General features: G+C 50.1%; 1 protein-coding gene across 1 annotated transcript in view; it reads left to right on the top strand.

The window, feature by feature from the left end:
* The window catches only part of LOC144948384 (pappalysin-1-like), a 116,436-nt gene that overhangs the window by 15,349 nt on the left and 78,480 nt on the right, over positions 1–22,607 (top strand). The window contains exons 2-8 of the mRNA XM_078877807.1: positions 3,808–4,568; positions 7,219–7,556; positions 13,271–13,416; positions 14,076–14,372; positions 16,357–16,549; positions 16,899–17,020; positions 20,514–21,030. Coding sequence (XP_078733933.1) covers positions 3,808–4,568; positions 7,219–7,556; positions 13,271–13,416; positions 14,076–14,372; positions 16,357–16,549; positions 16,899–17,020; positions 20,514–21,030 — 2,374 coding nt within the window. The remainder of the gene's footprint in view (positions 1–3,807; positions 4,569–7,218; positions 7,557–13,270; positions 13,417–14,075; positions 14,373–16,356; positions 16,550–16,898; positions 17,021–20,513; positions 21,031–22,607) is intronic.

Raw genomic sequence — 22,607 nt, forward strand, 5'->3', positions numbered from 1 at the left:
ACCAGCCCACCCCGCAGGGTCCTGTTTAAAACTATTGACTTTGTACCTCCACGATCTAACCCAAAATAAACCAATCATAAATCATAACATTGGGCATGAAAGCCTCCATATCACATCACAGCACAGTATTTTATTATAATTTGAACGTGTTAATCTATTTAATCTACTCATTTTCACAGCTCAAGTGGAAAGCATTAGTGTAGCTGGTACCACATCCAGCCACACACACACACATTCACACGTGCTCACACACACACAGACACAAATGCCGTTCTGGGATTACATAACTTAAACCAACGTTGCCCAGTGCAGTAAAACAGCCGTAAAAAAAAATCTCTATTTTAAAGCACATGTCTTTTAGCTTTAGGTAAATCTCTTACGTAACGCAGGGAAATTACGCCTATTCCCCAAAGCCCACTTTACCCCATATCTCCCCGCCTTCTCCCTGCTGTCTGCAAAGAGGAGTTGAGAGGAGGTGGGGGTGGTGGCGTAACGATCGTTCGAGCGCACGCGGGCGCGTGACGCCAACGGTGGTGGAATGCTCACAAGGAACGCTGCATCGCACCGCGTCTGCAGTATCAATCACCCTGCTAACGGGCTGCTCGGTGCAAACCAGTGCAGCGAGTGAGCGAGCGAGTGAGCAAGTGTCAGAGCGCAGTGCGGGAAACCATACACTTTTATTCACATTTTTGGATATTAATATATAAATGAATTACGCTTACCAAGCACAGCCGCAAAAGGCTCAAAATGCAGAGAGGCCAGCGATGAACGGCACCGTTGAATGGGTAATAGATAAGAGTTGAGACCAGGGCTTAATTTTTTGTAGAAATATTTTTTGTTTGTGGAGCGCAGTGCCCCCCTCCCCTACCCCCCCCCCCCCACTGACAGCTCCGGATGAAAGGAAGGTCTGGTTTGTACGTCTCCTGAACCGAGCGAGGTTTTTGTGAGAACTTGCGAAAGAGAAGTCGACGGGACGGGAGGGAATTCTGAAGTGGAGCAGCGAAGACGAGGAAAGCTTCGCGATTAAAGGGGGGAAAGTGGTCGCGACCCACAGCGTGCTGGTTGAACAACAGTACGGATGCAATGGATGCAATGCGATGCAATTTGCTTGCGTGCAACGCACTTTACGCAGAGCGTCACAGGGAATTTCACAATAAAAAAAACTCTGACAATTACGAAAAACAATTCGCCAATCAATACGGCACGAGGGTTGTGTTGTTTTATTTGACTCAAAATATTTGACGGTGGAAGCGTGGCTGGTGTAACTCTGGGCGGAGTTTCAAAGGAGGTGGTCCGTGACGATGGGACATTTCTCTTGTGAGGACCACCTGAGGTGCTTTCACTATAGAGGCTCCATTGTGGTTGTATGGCCAACAAGTGAATTAGCTGATAATCATTTGAAATCAGTAGGGTTGTCAGGTAGTCCGCGCTCTTATTAGCCGTATTAATGAATTGGTGCAACTAAAGTTTTGATTCCTTTGGTGCTACTGATAGCTTCAGAAGTTGATGAAATACTATATTTGGAAAGGTGACAATGTTGTCGGGTGGCGGAGGAATAGTGCTCAGAATGTTGGAATAAAACTACCACCACGTGGCCTAACCCATAAACAAATACCGATCAATGTATTGCCTGCAAAAACTCAAGTTTTAACTCAGCATTGAGTAAAACAATAAACACATTCCTGCGGAGGGAGCTGGTAGGAACGTTGGGTTGCTCGGTCAATGGCCAGGGTCAACGGCGGCGTGGTGTATTCCGCAAATATGCCCGACTGTGAGGGCGGGCACAAGCCGGCGTGAGTAGGTTAAACGTTAACTTTCATAAGGGCATCACGGGGTGACCAGCCCCTCCCCACCCAGCCCCACCCCTCCCACCACCGACCCAGCCCCACCCACCCCACCCAGCCCCTCCCCACCTTCCCTACCCAGCCCCTCCCCACCCTCCCCTCCCCACCCAGCCCCACCCTCCCCTCCCAGCACCTCCCTCCCCACCCAGCCCCTCCCTGCACGACGGATGGACGGACACAATAATCCCCTGTGGGCTGGTGTAACCAGGAGGTTCCTACCAGTATAATCAGATATAGTGAGCGTGCAGGTGAGTGAGAGGATGAGCGAGCGAGCATGTGAGTGAGAGGTCTAGTTAATGGGTGGGTGAGGGATCGAGTGAGTGAGAAGGTGAGTGAATGAGTGAGTAAGCGAGCAAATGAATGAGCGCACGAGTATGGTGCGCTAACCACTGCACCACCACTCCGCACCCCGTTTGGGGCCCTACACAAGGAAACAAGATGAACATACCCCAACAATCCATACCAGACTTCTTAGGAAAGTCGTGTTAGCGAGCACTTATGAAGGTCACCACGGCACTCGAGGGGGTGGGTGGCCAGCACCACGTCCAGCCGCCTTTGCCTTCCCAAGTGGAATTGTTTTACACATCGCACCGGGTACTCATTTGAGGCTGAGTCAACCTCGGGGAGGCCCCGGCACGGTTTTAATAATCGTCACTCGTGTTGGCCGTGAGTGGGATTCGAGCTCAGATCGTCGGGTTCGTAGCGCAGCGTAGCGCTAACCACCCACATGAATATAAAAGCTGGTAACACTTACAAAAAAAAAGCATCTGCTTGAGACGCACACATCCCATCGTACGTGCGTGGCAGTATGCTTCCAGGCTGGCACGAGAAAGTTGCAAGACAGAATATTATTTATCCTCGTACCTTCAGCAAAACGTCTCTCTTTTTCAGAGTCACGAAGTGACAACTTTGCCATCCCCATCTACAAAATGACTTTAGTTCGCTGTGAACGTCGTATCTGATTGAAGCGAATATTCTAACCTTTTGTTAAAATTGCATTGTTCGGAAATCCAATTTAAAAGAAAGTTTCAAATGTCACAAAGTGACGCCGTTGACGGGTCCGTCCAGATATGAGATGGAACAAGCACAATATTCTGAGCAAAGAAGTTGCCCCTGGGAGATAAACATTGCCGGGTGTTTGGCAGCTCGAAGCACGGAGACACACATCAATCCGCTGTTGACGTGTCGCTTCGAAAGTTCATCGGCCTCCTCCCGCCGCGGGCTTTAACGTAAGCAAATAAATTAATGGCACACAGTTGCAACAACTTTTCTTAACTCCTGTTTCATCACCGCCCCTGTCATTGCCACCGTCCTTGATGTCATCATCATCATCTTCACATTCCCCAGTCTTAACGTCATTGTCACTATCATCGTCGTCATTGTCATCAACCTTAACACTGTAATATTTTTTACATAAACACTGATCCAAAGTCATGGTCACTTGTATAAGAGGCCTGACTCTGCTGACGATACCCAGAACGTGCAGAGCCAGTCCAGTGTTTTGCTGACTTAAACGAACGCTGTTGGGATAATATCGGTTCAGAACACCAATAAGCTGGTGGACTGGCTTATACATTCAAACGTAAATCCGGAAAACAGTTGGACCAGCGTGTAGGTTGTGAGTCTTGCAAAGAATTTTCAAGCAACTCCGTGTTTTTTCTACCTGCTACGCTTTCTCTCCCTCCTCCTTCTCCGCTATCCTGTGCTCTCTCTCTCTCTTGCTCCCTCGATCACAGCTGGGTATAACTACAATCATGCCTCGGATGTGCCGGTCACTTGAAGTCTGTGCACCCGAGTTTTTAACGTCTCTGCTCTTGATTCAGAACAAAAAATTGGATACAGTATGTCAAAATAGAATTCGCAAACGGTCAGCTTAACATTGTTGCAATGCTGTTGATCATTGCTACTTCTGCTGCAGCTGCTGACGACGATGATGGTGACCGTAAGCGACGGTGTTTTGTAGGGATGTTTGACGAGTGTTCGTACGTGTCCACCGACAAGGGCTGGGCCCTCGGCCTGGCCCCGTGGGACGAGTCCCACGCTGACAGCGGCGGCGGCGTCGGCCCCTCTCGCATCTTCTTCAGCCTCCGCACCGACCGCGCCCGCACATCCTCCACGGTGTTCGCCCGCACGCGCTACGAGCCCGCCGTCTGGACGCACGTGGCCGCCACGTACGACGGGCGGGCCATGTCGCTGTACGTCGACGGCGCCCGGGTGGCGCGCGGCCTGGCGCAGCGGGGGCCACTCTTCTCGCCCCGCGCCGTCGGCTGCAAGGCGCTCATCCTCGGCGGCCACGGCTCGGACCCCCTGGGCGGCTACCGCGGTCACGTGGCCGCGCCGCGCCTGTGGAGCGTCGCCCGGACGCACGGCGAGATCCGCGCCGGCGTCCCGCTCAGCCTGTGCGGGGCGGACCCGCCGGGACTGGTGGTGGGCGAGAGCGTCGTGGAGGAGCTGCGCCAGCGCTGGAAGCCAGTGGCGAAGGACGGCCGCTTCCCGCGGCGGGAGGAGGCCGACGACCCCGGCGTGACCCCGAGCGACGGGCCGGTGCTCTTCGCGCCCACGTGCGGGCAGACGGTGTGCGACGACGTGGGGGTGATCGGCAGCTACAACCGGCACTGGTGGCTGCGGCGCGGCAAGGTGGTGCGCTACAGGGTGATCAACGTGCACGAGGATGACCGGTCGAATCCCACGGTGACGGAGGAGCAGATTCAGCTGCAGCACCGGGTGGGTGAGGCTTTGGCGAGGCGGTGGTGGTGGTGGTGATGCGGTGGTGATGTGGTGATTGGCGAGCGGTAGGACGTGTTAAACCACCGACACCACTTTGCTAGGAGCAGAACGAGAGGTTTCAAATTCGATTCTCCGTCAGGAGGTCGATGCAGAACATCATCCCTGCAAGGTGGTTTAAATAAAGTTCCGTGGGGATGTCAACAGTGGTTGTTCTGCGAAATTGACTCACCCCTGTTGCAGAGTTTCCACCGCTGGCTCAGGTCTGCAACCAACTCAGGTCTGTAAACAACTTAGGGTTGTAAACAACTCAGGAGTATCGCACGTTGACGTTTTCATCATTTTAAAATTGTACTCTCGAGCGACGTGACGGAAAACTTAGATCAAAAAGATGTGACCTTCGTTGGTCATGCAGCAACAGCGCCCGAATAACTTCCGATGTGCCAATGCCCATTTCGGCCACGCTAATTTGCGCGGCGATTTCACAATCAAGCGGCGCACCTTCGGATTTACAAAGGACACAACCGGCCCGTATTAACGATGCGACGTTGCTCCATCAGGGGCCACAGCGTTACATGTCGCAATGGTTGACATTGCAAGTCGGTCGCGTGCGTTGGAAAGAAACCAAAAATAAACGGATTAAGCCCCGTGCCTCACCCCGTAGACTATTACTGGGACGGCGTTAGCCCTGCGATTGCGGCATCGCGAATGTCAAGGGTCGCCGCGTGCCACTCGGGTGCTATGAACAAGATATAATCAGTGTTTTATTCTGGGATAAATATCTCTCTCTCTCTCGACTGAAACCGTAGCTTGTTGATAATAGATTCTGCTCGTTTGTTTGTGTTTACAGATACACAGTGGCTTCCTAATGAGTATTGCAGAGGCTGCTAATTAGGAAGCTACTCGGAGCTATGCACTTTTAAATTTAGATTGAAAACTCATTCCTTTAAAATCGCGTTTGATGTTTAGTTTGTTGTCCTTCGGATGAGCACGGTTAGCTACGTAGGGTGCAAAAGAGTTCCACATACATACACAAAGGAGGTTTATAACGTTTATTCCCACCACATGCATCATTGCATCACCACGGAATAGAGTTAACGTCTCCACAATCTGTGCTGCTCCATCAGAAAAAAACATTTAAAGCTCGAAAAAATTAATCTAATAGAAAGCTGTGTGAATGCCCGACTGCCCTTTCTTCATTGTCATATCTCATCATTAAGTTGCCACCTAATCATACATGGGTTTAAACTCGCCATCAAACGTACGTATGTACGTTGAACTTCTTTCGCACCGTACGTAGCCAACCTCGCTAATCGTGGAGCGCAAGGTCTGACATCGTGACGAGCAACACATAGCGGTGACAACCCGAAAACACATCAGAGAGCCGTACAACACAACCAGGAAAAAGCCCGAGCAGTTGTACATAAACTCGTTGCAATTGAAAACCAGGTCAAATGACACGTGGCTGAAATCCAGATTCAAATCTGAAATCTCAGCAACGCCAACTCAGTGGTTTTGACCTGGTATCCGACTCCCAAGCCACCGAGTCACCTCTTGTTGCCTCCGCCATCCTCTCCTGCGGACCGTCTAATCAAGTCTGTCAAGCTATCCTTGTCGCCTTCCTTGCTTCATTTGGCCATGCAAACGTTCGTTTTCCTTCGCCGACTCTTCCATACAAAGCGCTTCATCTCGTCACTTCCGATTAGCACGGTTGGCGACGTACAGTGCGAAAGAAGTTCAACGTGTACATGCATGGCCATTAGTGCCGTGGAATGGGTGAAGCAGGCGATGGCTGTATGTGTGGCCGAACAGTTGTGTTAACAAAGCAAGCAATGTCGGCTGGTCACTCGCATTGCCCAAGGGTGCAAACAATATCTACATTGCCTACGTTTTCTACTCGTCACATGTAATGGTCAACACGCCGGACTTGCAATCCAGAGGTCGCAGGTTCGATTGCATCTTCCGATGTGTCAATTGAAACAACGGGGCGAGTTTCCGCATATCCCATCTCGCAGCCAAATGCCTACAACACCTGGCAAGCCCCGGTGAGTGGTCACCCAACCAAGTAATATCCAAGCTCGCCTCTCCTTAGCATCTCAGGCATGGCGAGACTACGCGCATTTAGGGTTATTCGGTCACAGGCAGGTACAGCGCAGGTCAATCAAGGTCAAAGATACACTTTCCTTAGCAACCTGCGATGCTGCTGCCGCTGACAGTGGCATTGCCACCGGGCGTGCAGGCGGTGCAACTGCACAACAGGCCACAGGCCGGAGGAGCCCGGGTGTTTGGCAATGAAGAGGCGAGGCCCATTTCATTCCTTGCACCAGGGTCGATGCTAACCGTGCCATGCCAAGCCCACCGAGACCCACTCCATAAGTAGTGAGCCCCAGGAGGTGGTGCAAACCGGCCCAGGCACTGCTTATTCAAACAGATTTTCCCTCGAATATGTTGGTCTGGATAGCCAATACGTCCGTAGATTCAGAACAGTGTACTTGTTTAATTTATATATGGAGGCACGGTCGGGAGTTACGTTTTTATCTTGATCTGAAATCCGTTATTTTTTATCTACGGACAAACAATCCATGAATTCCACCCCAAATCTCATCGCACACCTCTCGCACCTCCCCCCCCCTCCTCCACACCGCCGCAGGAGCTGAACGCCGCGTTCCAGCCCTACAACATCACCTGGGAGCTGACGGTCAAGGACGTGGCCGACTCGTGGCTGCGGCGGCGGGTCGTGCTGGCGAACTGTGAGGCGAGCAAGATCGGCAACGGGGCGTGCGAAGTCGAGTGCAACCACACGCTCACGGGCTACGACGGCGGCGAGTGCCTCACGCAGCGGCCACCCGCCTGCCGCTGGGGCGCCTCCAACGGGCGCTGCAACCCCGAGTGCAACACCGAAAATTACCGCTACGACAACGGGGACTGCTGCGACCCGGCCATCACCGACGTTGCGCAGACGTGCTTCGACCCCGACTCGCCGCACAGGTGCATTGTGGGTTTTTTTGTTTGTTATTTTTTTTTGTGGGTGTCTCATGTGAGTCGGCGGGTCCCTTGGGAACCTGGTTTAATTACAGGCGGCTGGATGCCTGCGTTCAAAGTCAGCACCTCGGCGGTGCTAGTTCACCCCTCTGACCTTTGAACCACCCTCGCAAATATTTGTTTTGTGTGTGCCGGCCCATCCTGTGAATCGTCTGAGAAAAAATATTTTTTATTTGACCGGGTAAGGCCCGCTGAGCTATAGAGCTCTTTTTGAGGAGTGATCTGGCCACAAATGATCGCTCAATGAAGTGGCTTATCACGTGGAAATGTTTTGCAGTCAATTACCTTGAGCCAATGGTCCAAATATGGCCAGTTTGTACCACAGCAGGTAGCAAAAGCTTTTGCTAAAGTGTGATAACAAGTTCCCCGCAGTAGCTTTGCGTGAAAAAAATGTCCAAGAAGGGTACCCTAGTATGTTTGATGTTGAACATAGTTTAGAAAATAAAATAAAACTCAAAATATAAAATGAAACATCTATGGAATATGAAAACTAAATATGAAGCTTGTTTATAAAACATATAGAACATTTATTTTCTAAGCTTTTCTGCCCGTTGTGACACTTCCACGGTTTTCTATGTACGGTGCGAAAAAAGTCCAACATACGTACAACATACATGCGTACTTGCCCTTGGTAAACACAACCCGCGGTGGTCACTGCCAATTGGTGGACACTCCCCAGGTCAGACGCTGCCCCCGGTTGCTACCGGTAGTCATTTACCATTCCAGTTGGTACCGCCAAAAAACGCCCTTGTCTCGCCGGTCCATGGGAGCCGTGACCTCCTTAGACTTGTTGACCCCGTGGCACTGCACTGAGTGAGGCTTCGTCACGGTGGGCGGGCCGGCCACGTGACTGGGACGCGAACCTCCCTGGCCGTGTCACCTGCGCTCGTTGTCGGCGGGGGTCCCGCGATGGAATGTAATCGGTGCGATGACCGTATCCTATATATATTATTACGAAACAATTTTTTATATTACCAAGTAAAGCCCACTGAGCTATGTGGCTCTTTTTCAGAGGCGACCTGGCCACACGTGATAGCCTAACGAAGCGGCATCATCACGTTGAAAATTTACGGCAGCCAAATAACATGAACGCGCGTTCACTCGAAATGTGGAGGGAAAAACCTAAGGACCCGGAGCAAAAGTCCACGCGACCACGGGCAAACTTCAAATATTCAGCCGTCAGTGTCAGGATCGAACTCATGCGATCCTGTATACCAGGCGAAGCAGATAAGATCTCACCACTGGCCATGCGTTTGTTATACTGCAAGATTTTATTTTTAAAAGTAAAGTTGTCCCCCCCCCCACACTCCTTTTACTTTTCTTCCTCCTCCCTTTGCCTTACCTTCACAATGTAACAAAAAAATCCCCTCTACGTTCCCACCGCTCACAGTCTCTACACGAAGTGGGGTAAGCGAGTCCAACCACATGGCCTTCACAGAGCCAGGAGCACCGAGTCAAGAGTTCGGTTGTCCACGGAATTTCTGTTCCCCCCCTCCCCCCGTCCCTTATTATGAATGTTCGTGCCTTTTACCGGGAACTTGTCATTTTTTTAAAGGCAAAGGTGCAGCCCTGCAATTGCTTGTTCACACCTCTCTCTGAGAGCCCAATCCCCCCCTCCCGCCCCCACTCCAAAGGGAATTTGTCCCACTAGCTCACACTGGCTGGATGCCGTGGAAGAGTTGGTTGTACCCACACAATTGGCGTGGTGAAGTATGGTCAAACAACCTTCCCCATATTCTTTGGTTCTTTCGGTAAAGTCACGTAGGTGAAAAAATGAAAATTAACTATAAAAATAAAATAAAATTAAACTTCAAATCTATAATAAACCTTCCCCCCCCCCCTATAACCAATACAGCACGTGTATGACGCTTTCATCCAGCGGTGGATTGACAGCTATGAGTGCAAAGGGGCAGCACCGCAATGTCTTGCTCACGCCACCGCTGACGCAAGGGCCTTCCTCTTCCTTGACGATGAAGGCGGCCTGACGTCTCGCGAGGAGGTGGTGAGAAAACGCGCCCGCCCAAAGTGGATTGACAAAATCGCTAAGGAGTTGCCGTCATCCCAGTAAGCGACGAAATCAAGAAAACAAAAACGCAGACATCACGGCAGCTGCGACAAGGCACGGCACACGCTTGCTCTGCACCCGCGACTGAACGTCTGCGTTGCTTTCGAGGTTTGCGATCCGCGGCGAGTGTTCCTGTTTACTAATGTGGCAGCCGCCGCGTTGCAAAAAGGTTCTCATTGAGCACATCCCGCGCAATTAGTCCACTCGCGGCCATTGCTTTTGAAATTGGCCTCAGCTCTCAAAAGTTAATCCACCGCCACCCCCATCCCCCCGGCCGAAAGGAGGCATTCACTCAATGATGCCGCTCGCTGTTATTGCGATGGGTCGGCCGTAGCTGTTGGCCTAAAAAAGTTTTCCCGAAGGTGCACGGTCGCTGTATGGACCTCAATACAAGCTCGATCAACGTCTCAGGACACGTGCGTCCGAGTTGCCATCACAATAAACAAAGTTCAGGGTGAATTTAGTTTCTAAAATAAAATAAAGAGTTACTAGAATTACATGCATGTACCGCGTGTTTCGAGAGTCACAATATTTATCTGTGAGCGAGCGATCCGGTTGTCCTGCTTCAACCGTGTATCGTGACATTGTTTTTAAAGGCGAGAGGCAAACAAACATCGTGTGCTTAGTATTTGAGGTGATTATGGATAGGCATACCTTTGTTCTCTTGTGGTAGTGCCTAGTCAGCTTCGCAGCGTTCCGAGTGAGAAATTCAGCCCTGCTCTGAGATATTCCCAACATCCATCTCAGCATTCTCATCTCTGTCCTTTCAAGCGCTCCTTTTTCTCTCCTCTTCCTTCCCGAGTGCCCGCATCGCCGCTGTTTTTCCTTTTGTGTGTCTGTCTCACCGGTGCAATGAAATGAAAGTTGACCTTTTCGCAACCCATTGGCGCCCACGTCTTTTCTCGGAGTGCATAGCTTCAGCGGCATTGCTTCAATACGAGAAAACTCTGGACCGGTTTCAACACACGGTGTGTCTCATCGGCAGAGTCAGGCTTGCTTGAATCAATGTTGGGGGGGAACTGCCAGATGTTATAGGCAAGGGCCCTCTCTTTCAGATATGGGTCCGAGTTCGACGCGATATAATTTTATACATAACGCAAAGTAAGCATGAGCTGCATTGATTCACGGGCACCGTTGGGGGTCCCCGTCCTGATAAGCGTGAGACGGGGGATCGTCGCTCGGGGGGTGGGGAGGGGTGAGGTCTCCAGGAGGGCTGAAATAGTGTCGGCCAACGTAATGGAGGACGCGTCGCTCCGTGCCCCCGCGCGTTGCTTAAGATCGCCGCTGCGCCCTATTAATCCCAGACAGCGCGCGGCATCGACTTCTCCCCCGGCGCCCCTTAAGCACCGGGTGCGATGAGACCACGAGGCAGCAAGGGGTGGAGGGGTGGGACGCATGATGAAAGATGCGAATGCACGATGTTTGATATCACAGGCTCTGTAATTACTTTACTTTACAATGTGATGTGTTTAACCTCCCAGACTACTATTTAGGGGAAGGCGATTAGACCGTTTGCCACACTGCAGATGCGGGGTTGAGGTTGCGTCATTTTAGTAATGCGCTATTTTAACTCACGGGACACGTCTAATGTTTATACTTTTTTTTAGTGTTCAAAAATAAAATTACACGCCGCCTGCGATGTGAACGAGTACCGTACATTTGTTTGGCTTTACAATTTTTCCAAATTGCTTCCTACATTTTTCCAGCTGGTAAAAAAAAGAAACATTGACAACCAACACACTGAGCATTATATTGGGCGTTAAAATAAATTAGCAGGCCGATGACTTGTTCCGAGCGGACTCGTGAACGTAACATTTGTTGACGAATTTTTATTTGGGTTTATTTACGCGGTTTGCCGCTAAACAACATTGACCGTATTTGTCCGACGTGTTAAAAATAGACGTTTTATTGCCACGCTGCTCAGAATTAAACCAAATCAAGTTTGCCGGCGACCGAGGTAAATGGGTTGTTTGATTTAACGGTGCAGGAAAATAAAATGTCAAGATTTAATTTAAATGCTTGCCCCCCCAAATGGTGGATAATAGAACACGGTACGGCTTTTTGTAATGAGAACAGAAATCCACCTTCACGAATATTTATCACCGTCTAACGAAAGCCATGCGAGGAGGATTTGCAGGATGCGTCCGTTAGGTGTGTATTTTCTTCTATTATTAGATGATAAACAAAAAAAGGAAGAAAAAAAAAACATATTCGTCAATAACACGGCCTTAAAAGCAAATCTATATGCGTAATCGCTGACGGTTTGGGAAATATCTCTTCGTGTTGTGTGTGCTACGTGGAAGGGCCATTGCTTGGAATATTTCCAATACATGTTTCCTTTTTCTAAGGCAGTGTTATTGGTAAATGTGTTTAGTTTTTTTTTATTCCTGCCTGGGTGCAACTGGCAAAACAGCAGCAGCATCGCCAGGTGATTCGCCAATAAGCAATGTTAGCCTGCTTAGTTTCAGTGAAAGACCAACTCTCACCCCACAGGAAAATATTTCTGATCTGCCTGTTGTTGGGTCATTCTCTTCACCCGTTCTCTTGCTCAATTAAAGCACAATTCTACGATTGTATGGGAAAGGTACTGTTTAAAATGTGATTGTGATGGGTATTACGATGACAAATCGCAAACATTATAGCCTTGCTGTCCGTGGAAGCCTCCAGTCCAACCTTCGCTCAGTGAGAGGTTGCCTTATTCTTCTCCCTTCCCTCAGCCGCTCATGCTGTTGAATCCCCGCCTCTGTTCAGGTCCGGGATACAAAGGGCAACCAACCTTGATTCTTCTGCATAGGGGACCATCCATAAATGACGTCACGCGATTTTGGACGATTTTTGACCCCCCCCCCCCTCGTCACACGGCGTCACAAAAAGTCAGACCCCCCCCTCAAATATGACGTCACAAAGCTCTGCCTCCCCCCCCCCCAAAACCATATTTCTTTTAAAAAAATAAAAAGTTCTTCAAATCGCTTTAAACTATTGACATTTTAGTGCGTATTTAATGTGGTGCTGCACTCTGATGTTGTAGGAGAAAACATTTATTTAAAAAAGTCTATTTAATTAAGTAGAACGTGTTGTCTATATTTCATTAAAGTTGCGTATTTTTACGTGATGTCACATTTATCAAACCCCCCCTCGCCACACATCGTCACAAATCTCTGACCCCCACTCCCCCCAGGTGCGTGACGTCATTTATGGACGGCTCCTATGATTGATTGACTCTCGACAAAATATTAAACACAATGTGTCCAGCAGATGCTCGATCTTGCAGGGGGCGGAGAGCATTGGCTACAGCCGTGACGAGGTCTGTAAAAAAAAGAGCTTCATAGCTCATCGGATTCCTCCAGAATGAATGCATATTCAGACTTTGATTCACCTTGTTGCTGTTAAAGCATGCAACAGTGGATGTACAGTACGTTGAACTTCTTTCGCACCGTACGTGGCCAACCGTGCTAATCAGAGTTGCCGGCGAGCGGGCGGGGAAGGACAAACAAAACACAAAAAGCAGTCCTAAAGAAATGAGTTTTCAATCTAAGACACAACAAAAATTATAAAGTGCTTCGTATGCTGATCTCGGTGGCTCGCCGATTCGCAGGGCTTACCTCAGCGTTCAAGACCTCAAGGAGACCCTGAGGCTGGACGGAGCGACGCACCTCAACGTCTACTTCCCCACGTCGCTGGGCGACGTGCTGGCGGGGGTCGCCATGTGGCCCTGGGAGAAGGACGCTCTCACGCACCTGGGTGAGCAGTGAGCAAGTGAGCGGTGGGGTGCGTGCGGTGGCTGGGTGGGAGGGGTGGGAGGTGCAGATTTCACTCTGCAGAAGGTGTAGGAAGAAAAGCAGTCGGGGGAATGCGACATTTCTGCTGGTATGCGGTATGGATGTCGCATCAATCTGGAAAAATATGAAAATTGGGCCTAGATAAGAGATCCGAGATGGTCCATTTATCTACTTAATGTCTCGCCTCCGTGACACCCCCACAGTGTTAACTACCTCGCCTGGTATACAAGCGGTTGTGGGTTCGATACCGACTCTGACACCTGTTGTATATTTGGAGTTTACATTTTCTCCCCGTGATTGCGTGGATTTTTATCCGGGTCCTCCGGTTTTTCCCAACACATTTAGAAACATGCATTTTGTAGTATATACATTTCCGCGTGATAAGCCACTTCGTTGAACTATCATTTGTGGCTCAGGTCCCTTCTGAGAAAGAGCTGTATAGCTCAGTGGGCGTTACTCGCTAAAATTAAAATAGTTTAGTTTAGTTCATATTGACCCTTAACCCTGACCCATAGAATAATTTAGAGGTCCGGGGGGGACAGTCGACAAGATTCACACTTTCCGTCATCATCGACGAGCACCTCCCTCCCTCCCTGCCTCCCTCCCTCCTTCCCGCGGCAGGCGGCATGGCGCTCAACCCGACGTACTACGGCAAGCCGGGCCACACGCACACCATGATCCACGAGATCGGCCACGCGCTCGGCCTGTACCACGTCTTCCGCGGCGTGTCGGAGGTGGAGCACTGCGGGGACCCGTGCCTCGAGGTGGAGCCGTCGTTCGAGACCGGCGACCTCTGCGAGGACACGGCGCCTGTGCCGCGCCACAAGGGCTGCGGGGACGCCGAGGTCGACAGCAAGGACATGTGCGGAGCGAGGCGCTTCTACGACGCCCCCTTCCACAACTACATGAGCTACGCCGGTGCGTCGCGCGACCGCGTGCTCGGCGCAGCTGGGCCGGAGGTGGCTGTTGCAAGCTGTGATCGCGGGTCCGGTGGTCGTCGCAACGAATGCCGTTGCGACCGGGGATGCCCCTACCCTGGCTTGCCAGGAAAAGGCGGGAACACCAAAATGTGGACCTCACCCGTTCCACCTTGGCCCGCTCGCACGTGTGGGGCTTTCGCCACGTGCTCCGGCTTCCTCCCACACGTATAAACACCCATCAATTGGCCCGGTATAAACTCAATAAAGAGAGGATCGCATAGCTTGATGATAAACTTGGCACTGGCTCATTGCGTGGCCGCCTTTCCCGCTCGTCTGTGGTTCCTCATGCCTCCGAATCATTCTCGGTCATTCGAGACTGAGCGTATACTGCATGGCGAATGGAATGGGGTCTGAGAGCACGTCTCCTAAGGAGATGGAGCGGTGAAATTAGCCAATCAGCCCGTGTGCGGGCGCTGGGTGGATTTTTACATTGCAGGATCGTGAGATGGCGATGGCTTAGGGACCCCTGCATCCAGCAGTGGATTGCCCACGGCTGCTGATGATGATGATGATGATTTTTTTATGGTATTACTTTCACTTCTCTTCAGCAATAGTGTTTTTTTCTCCCCCCAATGAGGATTCTTTCTTGGCTCAAAGCAGGCACTTCTAATGCTGGCAAATATAAAGGGTAACATAGTGTAATTTTTTTCATAAGTAGACATTTAAAAAAATACTTTGGAATCTGGGCTACGTTTGTACGTGTCTATTATCGTTCACGTTTTTTGTGAAGTTCCATCAGGATAGGGTAGCTTTACATTATTATGCAAAGGTGACCGTTTTGGACAATTTCTGTAGGGTGGTGGCGGTTTGTGCCTTTGGATTTAGGAGGTGGCAAATTTAATCTTGAACTTTCTAGATGCACATACAATCGTAATGTGGTCGCAATTGTAATTGTACTGATACACGGGAGTTGGGATCTCTGGCAGCTGCATGGATTCCTGTCTGATGGGGGGAAGCGTTGACAGAGGTCCAACTGCCAATGCATTCCAAAAATTGCACCGTAAATAAACAAATGAATCACGACCTTTATTTTTCATGCAATTTTTTAAGGGAGACCCGAGCCCACCACCCCCTAACGGGGTCGACAACACTGCATACAAATTAAATACAGGATCAAATTATTATCAACATTGTCAGGCTTGGTCAATCCACTGCTGGATGATGGACCTCCCCAATCTGCGGGTCCACCTCTCACGCCTGTGCGATGTAGCAACGAGATCAAATGAAATGAATTACTAGATGCAGCCCAAAATTTAAGAGACATGAACGTGATGGCAATTCGGAGATTTAAGATACTTGGCCAGTGATTCAACTCCCACACCAGGTCCATTTGGATCACAAGTCTAGTGCGCTAACCATTACACCGTGGCGGAAATGCTTGCATTCTGCGATATTTATTCTCTGATACATTTACGTGATCCCCCACGTGTTATGTCGGTGATATCTCATGACCTCGTCGTGGTTCTTCAGAGACGAATGGTTTTTAATTCCTGATATGCTTTGAGATTGAATAGGCAACCTCTGGACCGCAACTCCAGCGAGCTAACCACCTCGTTCAACAAAGATCCCCCGTATAGCCTTAACAGACTGTCGGGGCAAGTGCTGTTAGCGAGCACCTATGAAGGCCAGAATCGCACACGAGGGGGTGGGTGCCCAGCACCACGCCCAGCCGCCTTTGTCTCCCCAGTGGCGATGTTTATACGCACCGCACCAGGTACTCATTTGAGTCCGAGTCGACCTAGGGGATGCCCAGGTACCGCTTCAGATAATCATCACCGGTGTTGGTGGTCGTGAGCGGGAATGAAACTCGAGTCACCAAGTTCGTAGCGCTGCACTGGCTGCTGCACTACACACCACCGCCTCTAAAATCCGACCCGAACTCCCCAACTCCCCCCACCCGCCCGTCTTGATGCGCCGGGCAGACGACGACTGCACCAGCTCGTTCACGCCGAACCAGGTGGCGCGCATGCACTGCTACCTGGACATGGTGTACGAGACTTGGAGGGAGGAGGCTGGTCCCACGCCCGTGCCGCTGGCGCCGCGGGTTCACCAACAGGGCCCCGACTTCCTCAGCCTGCGCTGGATGCCCCCCATCAGTGGACAGGTTTTTGAAAGGCAAGCAACGGGGGGGGGGGGCAGTGGGGGGGTAAATTTCACATTTAATACATTTACTGAAAACCTGGATATAAACTGACTTCCTCGCTCCAGGAGGAGGAGGAGGACGTCCTTCTCTCGGGACGCATTCCATTCCACATCAACGCATTTTTTTTTCTTTGTTGTTCAAGCGAAACGCTCGCACTCGACTACAGGTTCACAGAAACTCTCAATCCGTGACACCGTGCGCCGCCTCGAAAACAAATCCCGCTCCCACTCGCATCTCCCGCGGTCGTCACCCGCCGCACGGCTCGGCGGTGTGCGGCTTTTCCCCGCCCTGTGCTGAGTCCCCTTGCCGTGTGGGCCCCAGGGAGCCAGGTGTTCCGTGCGAGGAGTGCGGGGAGGACGGCGAGCTGGTGCAGTACGCGTGCAACGCCTCGTCGCCGCGACCCTGCGACCCCTCGGGGCACTGGAGCCCGCGGCAGGCCGAAGGTGGACACACCGCGCGCATTCTCGCGAGCATCGCCCCCTCCCCTCGCCCCGACGACACACGCGGCGTCGGCGTGGGCCCAATGTTCCACGTCTAGTTGGCCGTTGCAGAGGTTCGCGTTTTCGAACCCAGCGACGGCCCCGGTTAATACTGCGGGTGTATCAGCAAAAAAAGATATACGCGCAGTCTGCTTCGACTCGCTTTAGCCACCCTCCGCGCCTCCTCCCCCTTCCCCCCCACCCCTCCATATTTTTTACCGATGACCGTTAATTTGTATGGAGCGATAAAGCGATTTGCAATTGGAAGGTTGTTGAGATCAAATGGTGGTTGGGGGTTTATTTAGCCCATCATCCCCCAACGGGGTCGATAAAATAGCTACAACTTTGGGAGGAGATCAACGGTGGTTGCAATATGGCTAGACTCGCCCTCTCCATATGAACGTGAAATGTCCACCACACGCTCAGAAAATGAGCACCACCATCAGTGCTCATTTGAGCAGGGCATCACTTAGACTCCTAAACATTTAAATTGTATTCATTTGATGAAGAAGGATCATTTGAGAAACAAACGTGCAGTGGCGGAGTGCAAAGGGGCCACGAGCAGGCTCCGTCTGCTGCCATCGAATGGTGAGCTGTAGATGGGGTGGGGCGGGATGGGGGGATGTGTGAACTCCGCAGGGCAAAAGGTCAGAGGTCACGGCCCTTTGTCTCAACGGCAGAGGACAACGTCGCTCATTTCTCATGGGGCTTGGCGCGAGACGCCGGCTCATTTGTAAACAAAATATCCGCGCGCCGCGCGGAGTAAGTTGCTCTGCTTTAATGGAATGAGGCATTTAAAAAAAAATCGTGGGTCGGAGAGCGGTGAATGATCTTCTTTTATTGGAGAGGATCGCTCAATAAGGCGGAAAGTGGTGCGCACGTATAAATTATTTGCACGATATGAAACGAAATAAATCCGTTACGTTTATGGAGGGGATATATAAGTCTGAAGCATTGAAAGCTACACGGATAAAACTGCCGACGTTTGTACACGCCCAGTTGTATTTTAAAGTTGGAAAGGGAAAACAATCTCCACACGGCATGGGAGGAGGCCTTCATCCAGTAATAACTCCACAGAGGGCTGAAACATATTCTTATTATTGTCAAACCGTAACAAGGTAATGTTTCGTCAATACGCTTATGTGTAAATTACACGATCCGCTTACGTATTTATACGTATGTAAGAGTCATTTAAACGACCTTTGCAGACGTGTGGAATTCAATATATGTGTTTAAGCAGAGTCATCATCATCATCATAAACAGTCATGTTTTCTCCACTGCTGGATGAAGGCCTCCCCACGCCGTTGCCACCGCTCACGGTCCTACGACGCCACAATCCATCTTGCGCCTGCGCTTGAGCTGGTCTCATCGCTCCATCTCCATGGCGGTCGTGTTCCCTCCTTTGTCTGCCATTCTGTCACCTGCCTCGTCCATCCGTTATCACCCCCTCCCCCCCGGCACAGCGTCCTGCCCTCGGCTCACTTACTCTTCATTTGACATAATCAACGTTTTTGGGTTTAGATCGCGTTATTTATAAATGTGTCGTAACCCTCCACCACCCGACACGGCCAATCAGTAAAAATGTGTCACGTTGACAAAAGACACATTTTTACTGATTGGCCGTGTCGGGTGGTGGAGGGTTACGACACATTTATAAATAACGCGATCTAAACCCAAAAACGTTGATTATGAATAACATTGGTTGCGAAAGCCTACGTGTTCTTCATTTGACGTCTCCAATTTGCGTTTTAGTTCCATCTGCTCCTCCGTTTGTCAAATTACCAGCGTGCTTCTCTCTCTCTCTCAGTGCCTCTTTGTGTACTTTTCAACCTTTGTTCCATTTTATTTGTCAGCATCCGTGTTTCTTATCCGTAGTCTTTGCATGCAATATCTGGATTAAAATTGACGATGGCCATTTCGGCAAGATGACGGTATTAGTTGCGTTTGAGACAACGTGGAAACACACAACAGACGAAACCACCATGAGGAGGCTACCATCTCCCATGAATGTTGAATTAAAGACAAGCCACAGTTGTGCAATTGTGGCCATGCAAGCAAACTATGGACCCAAATAGCAAGTCAACAGAGGAGGAACAGCAAAACTACACAAACTCTCTCCTGAAGCCCTCTCGTCATGGCGAGCATAACTCGATATTGACATTTAGCTCCTGATCATATTACCATCGTACACAGGACTATAATCGCGTGCGATATGCAGTGTAACACTTCGGTTTTCGCGACCAATATTATCCATGAAATAGTTTTTTTGGTTAGATCACGTACATTTTAATGTCGTTTAACCAGCTACCACCCGACACAGCAAATTAGTAAGGATTGTCACGTAAACAGAACGTGGCCAATTCGTTACTAGTACAGCACATCTGTGTGTTGGAGAGTAAACCCACAATGTTGTGGCGGATTAAACGACACATTTATATTTACGCGATCGAACGCAAAAACCTCGTTTCTCATTTTTATTAAAGTACATTTCTGCAAAAGCACCGCTCTCGCTTGCCTGCGTATTTCATGAACTCGACAGCGCACATTAAGTAAAGGATACAGCTCAACAAGTAGGGCAACGTTGTCTTGGCTCTGTGCAACAGTACCGTCCAAGGGGAAGTAACTGGATTAAATGGATTGCTGCCACCTTCAAGAGTGAATAACACTGTAATGGCCAGCGTATTGAGAGCGGGGTGCGAGGCAGAGTTCATTTGAAACAACAGCAAAAAAAAACCTACCGAGACTTGAAAAGTGATGAAAATGCCAAACAAAACATAGGCTAGCCAAAACGGTGTTAAACCATTATATAAAAAATATGTCTGAGTCTACAGTATTAACGGTTGGTAAATCTTAATCTCAATGGCGCTTTGAATTTACTCGGAGGTTGTTATTAAATTAAATGACGTGAAAATATTACTTTTAACCTGCGATGTGGTCAGATGGCATCATTGTTATCATTATGCATGATAAGCTAATGGGCTAAAGACGTTGACAGCAACACACACAACTGATAGGAGTCACGGTCACGTTGCATTGTTGGGTCCTCTGAGCCAAGATTACGATGATAAATGATTGATGAATAGAACAACTCGCAGGGATTTCCTGCGATGCTCATCTCCTATTCACAACCCCTGAGCTGGTGTGGAAATTACACGTTCCTATGGCGGGGGCGGGTCTATCCACGGGACAACCACTATTAGATTCCCCACTCATTTCGTCTGCGGTACATATTTTATCGACCCGAGAGGAATGATGGCTTCGAGTCAATCCACTGCCAGGATTTGAACTCGCAACATTGCTGCCGCCAGCCGCTTCCTTCCACCGCTAAAGCGTGGATTCTTTACCACAGCCGCATACTGACGGCCACTAGCATCACTGACAATGATGACGGCAGCGACGGCGGCTGGCGTGCGGGTAGGGTTAACGCGCGCACGACCTCGTGCGTCCCGCGAGCAGGCCCGCCCGACGTGGAGACGCCCTGCGACGCGAGCCTGCGCACCTGGAGCCCCGAGCTGAGCGTCCCGGGGGGCACCTTGTCCGTGCCGTGCCCCTTGCCGCCCAGCGGCTGCGCCCTCAAGCTCTCCTTCTGCCGCCCGACCCCCGCCACCTCCGTCACGCTCTGGGTAACCTACGTGAGCGCGCGCAGCGGCCACACCGTCCACGACCTCGTGCTGCTGCTCGCCAACGGCACCGCCGTCTCGCTGGGGCCGCACAAGGTGTCCTGCGACGTCCCGCTCACGGTTCGCGTGCCGCCGATGGCCGTTGGCGGCGCCGAGGAGCCCGCGATCGCCGGGCTGAGGCTGCACACGTTCGACGAGAAGCTGGAGGTGGACGCGGCGGCGCTGAGCTCGGGGCCCCGGAGCGAGCTGTGCCGCCGGTGCCGCCCGCTGCGGTACGAGGTGGCGCGCGAGCCGCCGTTCAGGGGGCGGTGGCCGTCGATGGTCTCGGACCTGCGCCGCGAGTTTGTGGACAGGTGAGTGGAGGCCAACGCCCTTACTGTGGGGGGGGGGGGGGGGCATGAATGAATGGACGGACGGACGGGTGAGTCGATATATGAATATATGTACAAATTCTACGATGATTTGTAATTTTATTTTAGGTTAGGCCATGTCGTGATCTCACCATATATGTGTCGTTAAGACTGCATGTGAGTCTATGAGTCTCCATGTGAGTCTATGAGTCTCCATGTGAGTCTATGAGTCTCCATATGAGTCTATGAGTCTCCATGTTAGTCTATGAGTCTCCATGTGAGTCTATGAGTCTCCATGTTAGCCTATGAGTCTCCATGTTAGTCTATGAGTCTCCATGTTAGTCTATGAGTCTCCATGTGAGTCTATGAGTCTCCATGTGAGTTTCCATGTGTGTCTATAGGTATATGTGTGAGTCTATGATTCTGCATGTGAGTCTATGAGTCTCCATCTTAGTCTATGAGTCTCCATGTTAGTCTATGATTCTGCATGTGAGTCTATGAGTCTCCATGTGAGTTTCCATGTGTGTCTATAGGTATCTGTGTGAGTCTATGATTCTGCATGTGAGTCTCCATGTTAGTCTATGAGTCTCCATGTGAGTCTATGAGTCTCCGTGTGAGTTTCCATGTGTGTCTATAGGTATCCGTGTGAGTCTATGAGTCTCCGTGTGAGTCTATTAGTCTCCATGTGAGTCTATGAGTATCCATGTAAGTCTCCATGTGAGTCTATGGGTCTCCATGTGAGTGGAATTCTATGCGAGTTCGTGCAATACAATGTGGTTTTAGAAATCCTGATAGGCCGTTGAATCAGCCAATTACATTATCCATCCGGGATTGATAAGTTAAGTTACATTAAATGGATAGACATGCCCCCACCATGATAATGTGAAATATACACCGCTGGTTCAGGGCTGTAAACGGAAGATGAGCATCAACTCACCACACATCCGAGCAGTAAATCATTTTCGCGTCTGACTTTGTTTTGTGAGAAACGTCACTAAGAGCTTTTAATTATATATAATCATCATTATCGTCATCATCATAATAGTCTTCATCATCAACATCATCAATGTCCACTCAAGCTTCTAAGAGTGCGTCACAAATATTGAACGATTGTTCCGACAATAAACTCTAATCTAAATCGCAGCAGATTAAATATGTAAAGGCCACAGGAACAAACTATGTCCTCAAATCTAAAAATCCCATATTACTCACGCAAAACAATTTCCAATTACAAAACAAATTGCTGTCACGACAAGGCTCTCGCCAATAAAACATAGCCTTGGGAGCACAATCCAAAGTATATTAGTAATAAAAAAAATAATGTGTGTCTTGAGAACCACATTGCTCCAGAGCAGAACGTGAAACAGGCACAAACTAGCCTAACGGAGGTCATAAAACACGTCCGCGTAACAGGCACGGGGCAATACAACAACAAAAAGTGCCAGAACTAAATAACGTCACAATTACGAACATTATCTGCCGTGGTGTAACGGTGAGCACACTGGACTCGCGACCTATAGGACACCACTTCGATTCAATGCCCCTTGGTGGGGCAGTTTCATCAATGGCACAAACGTGTC

This window comes from Lampetra fluviatilis, chromosome 49 (assembly GCF_964198595.1).
Source record: "Lampetra fluviatilis chromosome 49, kcLamFluv1.1, whole genome shotgun sequence".
Classification (NCBI taxonomy): domain Eukaryota; kingdom Metazoa; phylum Chordata; class Hyperoartia; order Petromyzontiformes; family Petromyzontidae; genus Lampetra; species Lampetra fluviatilis.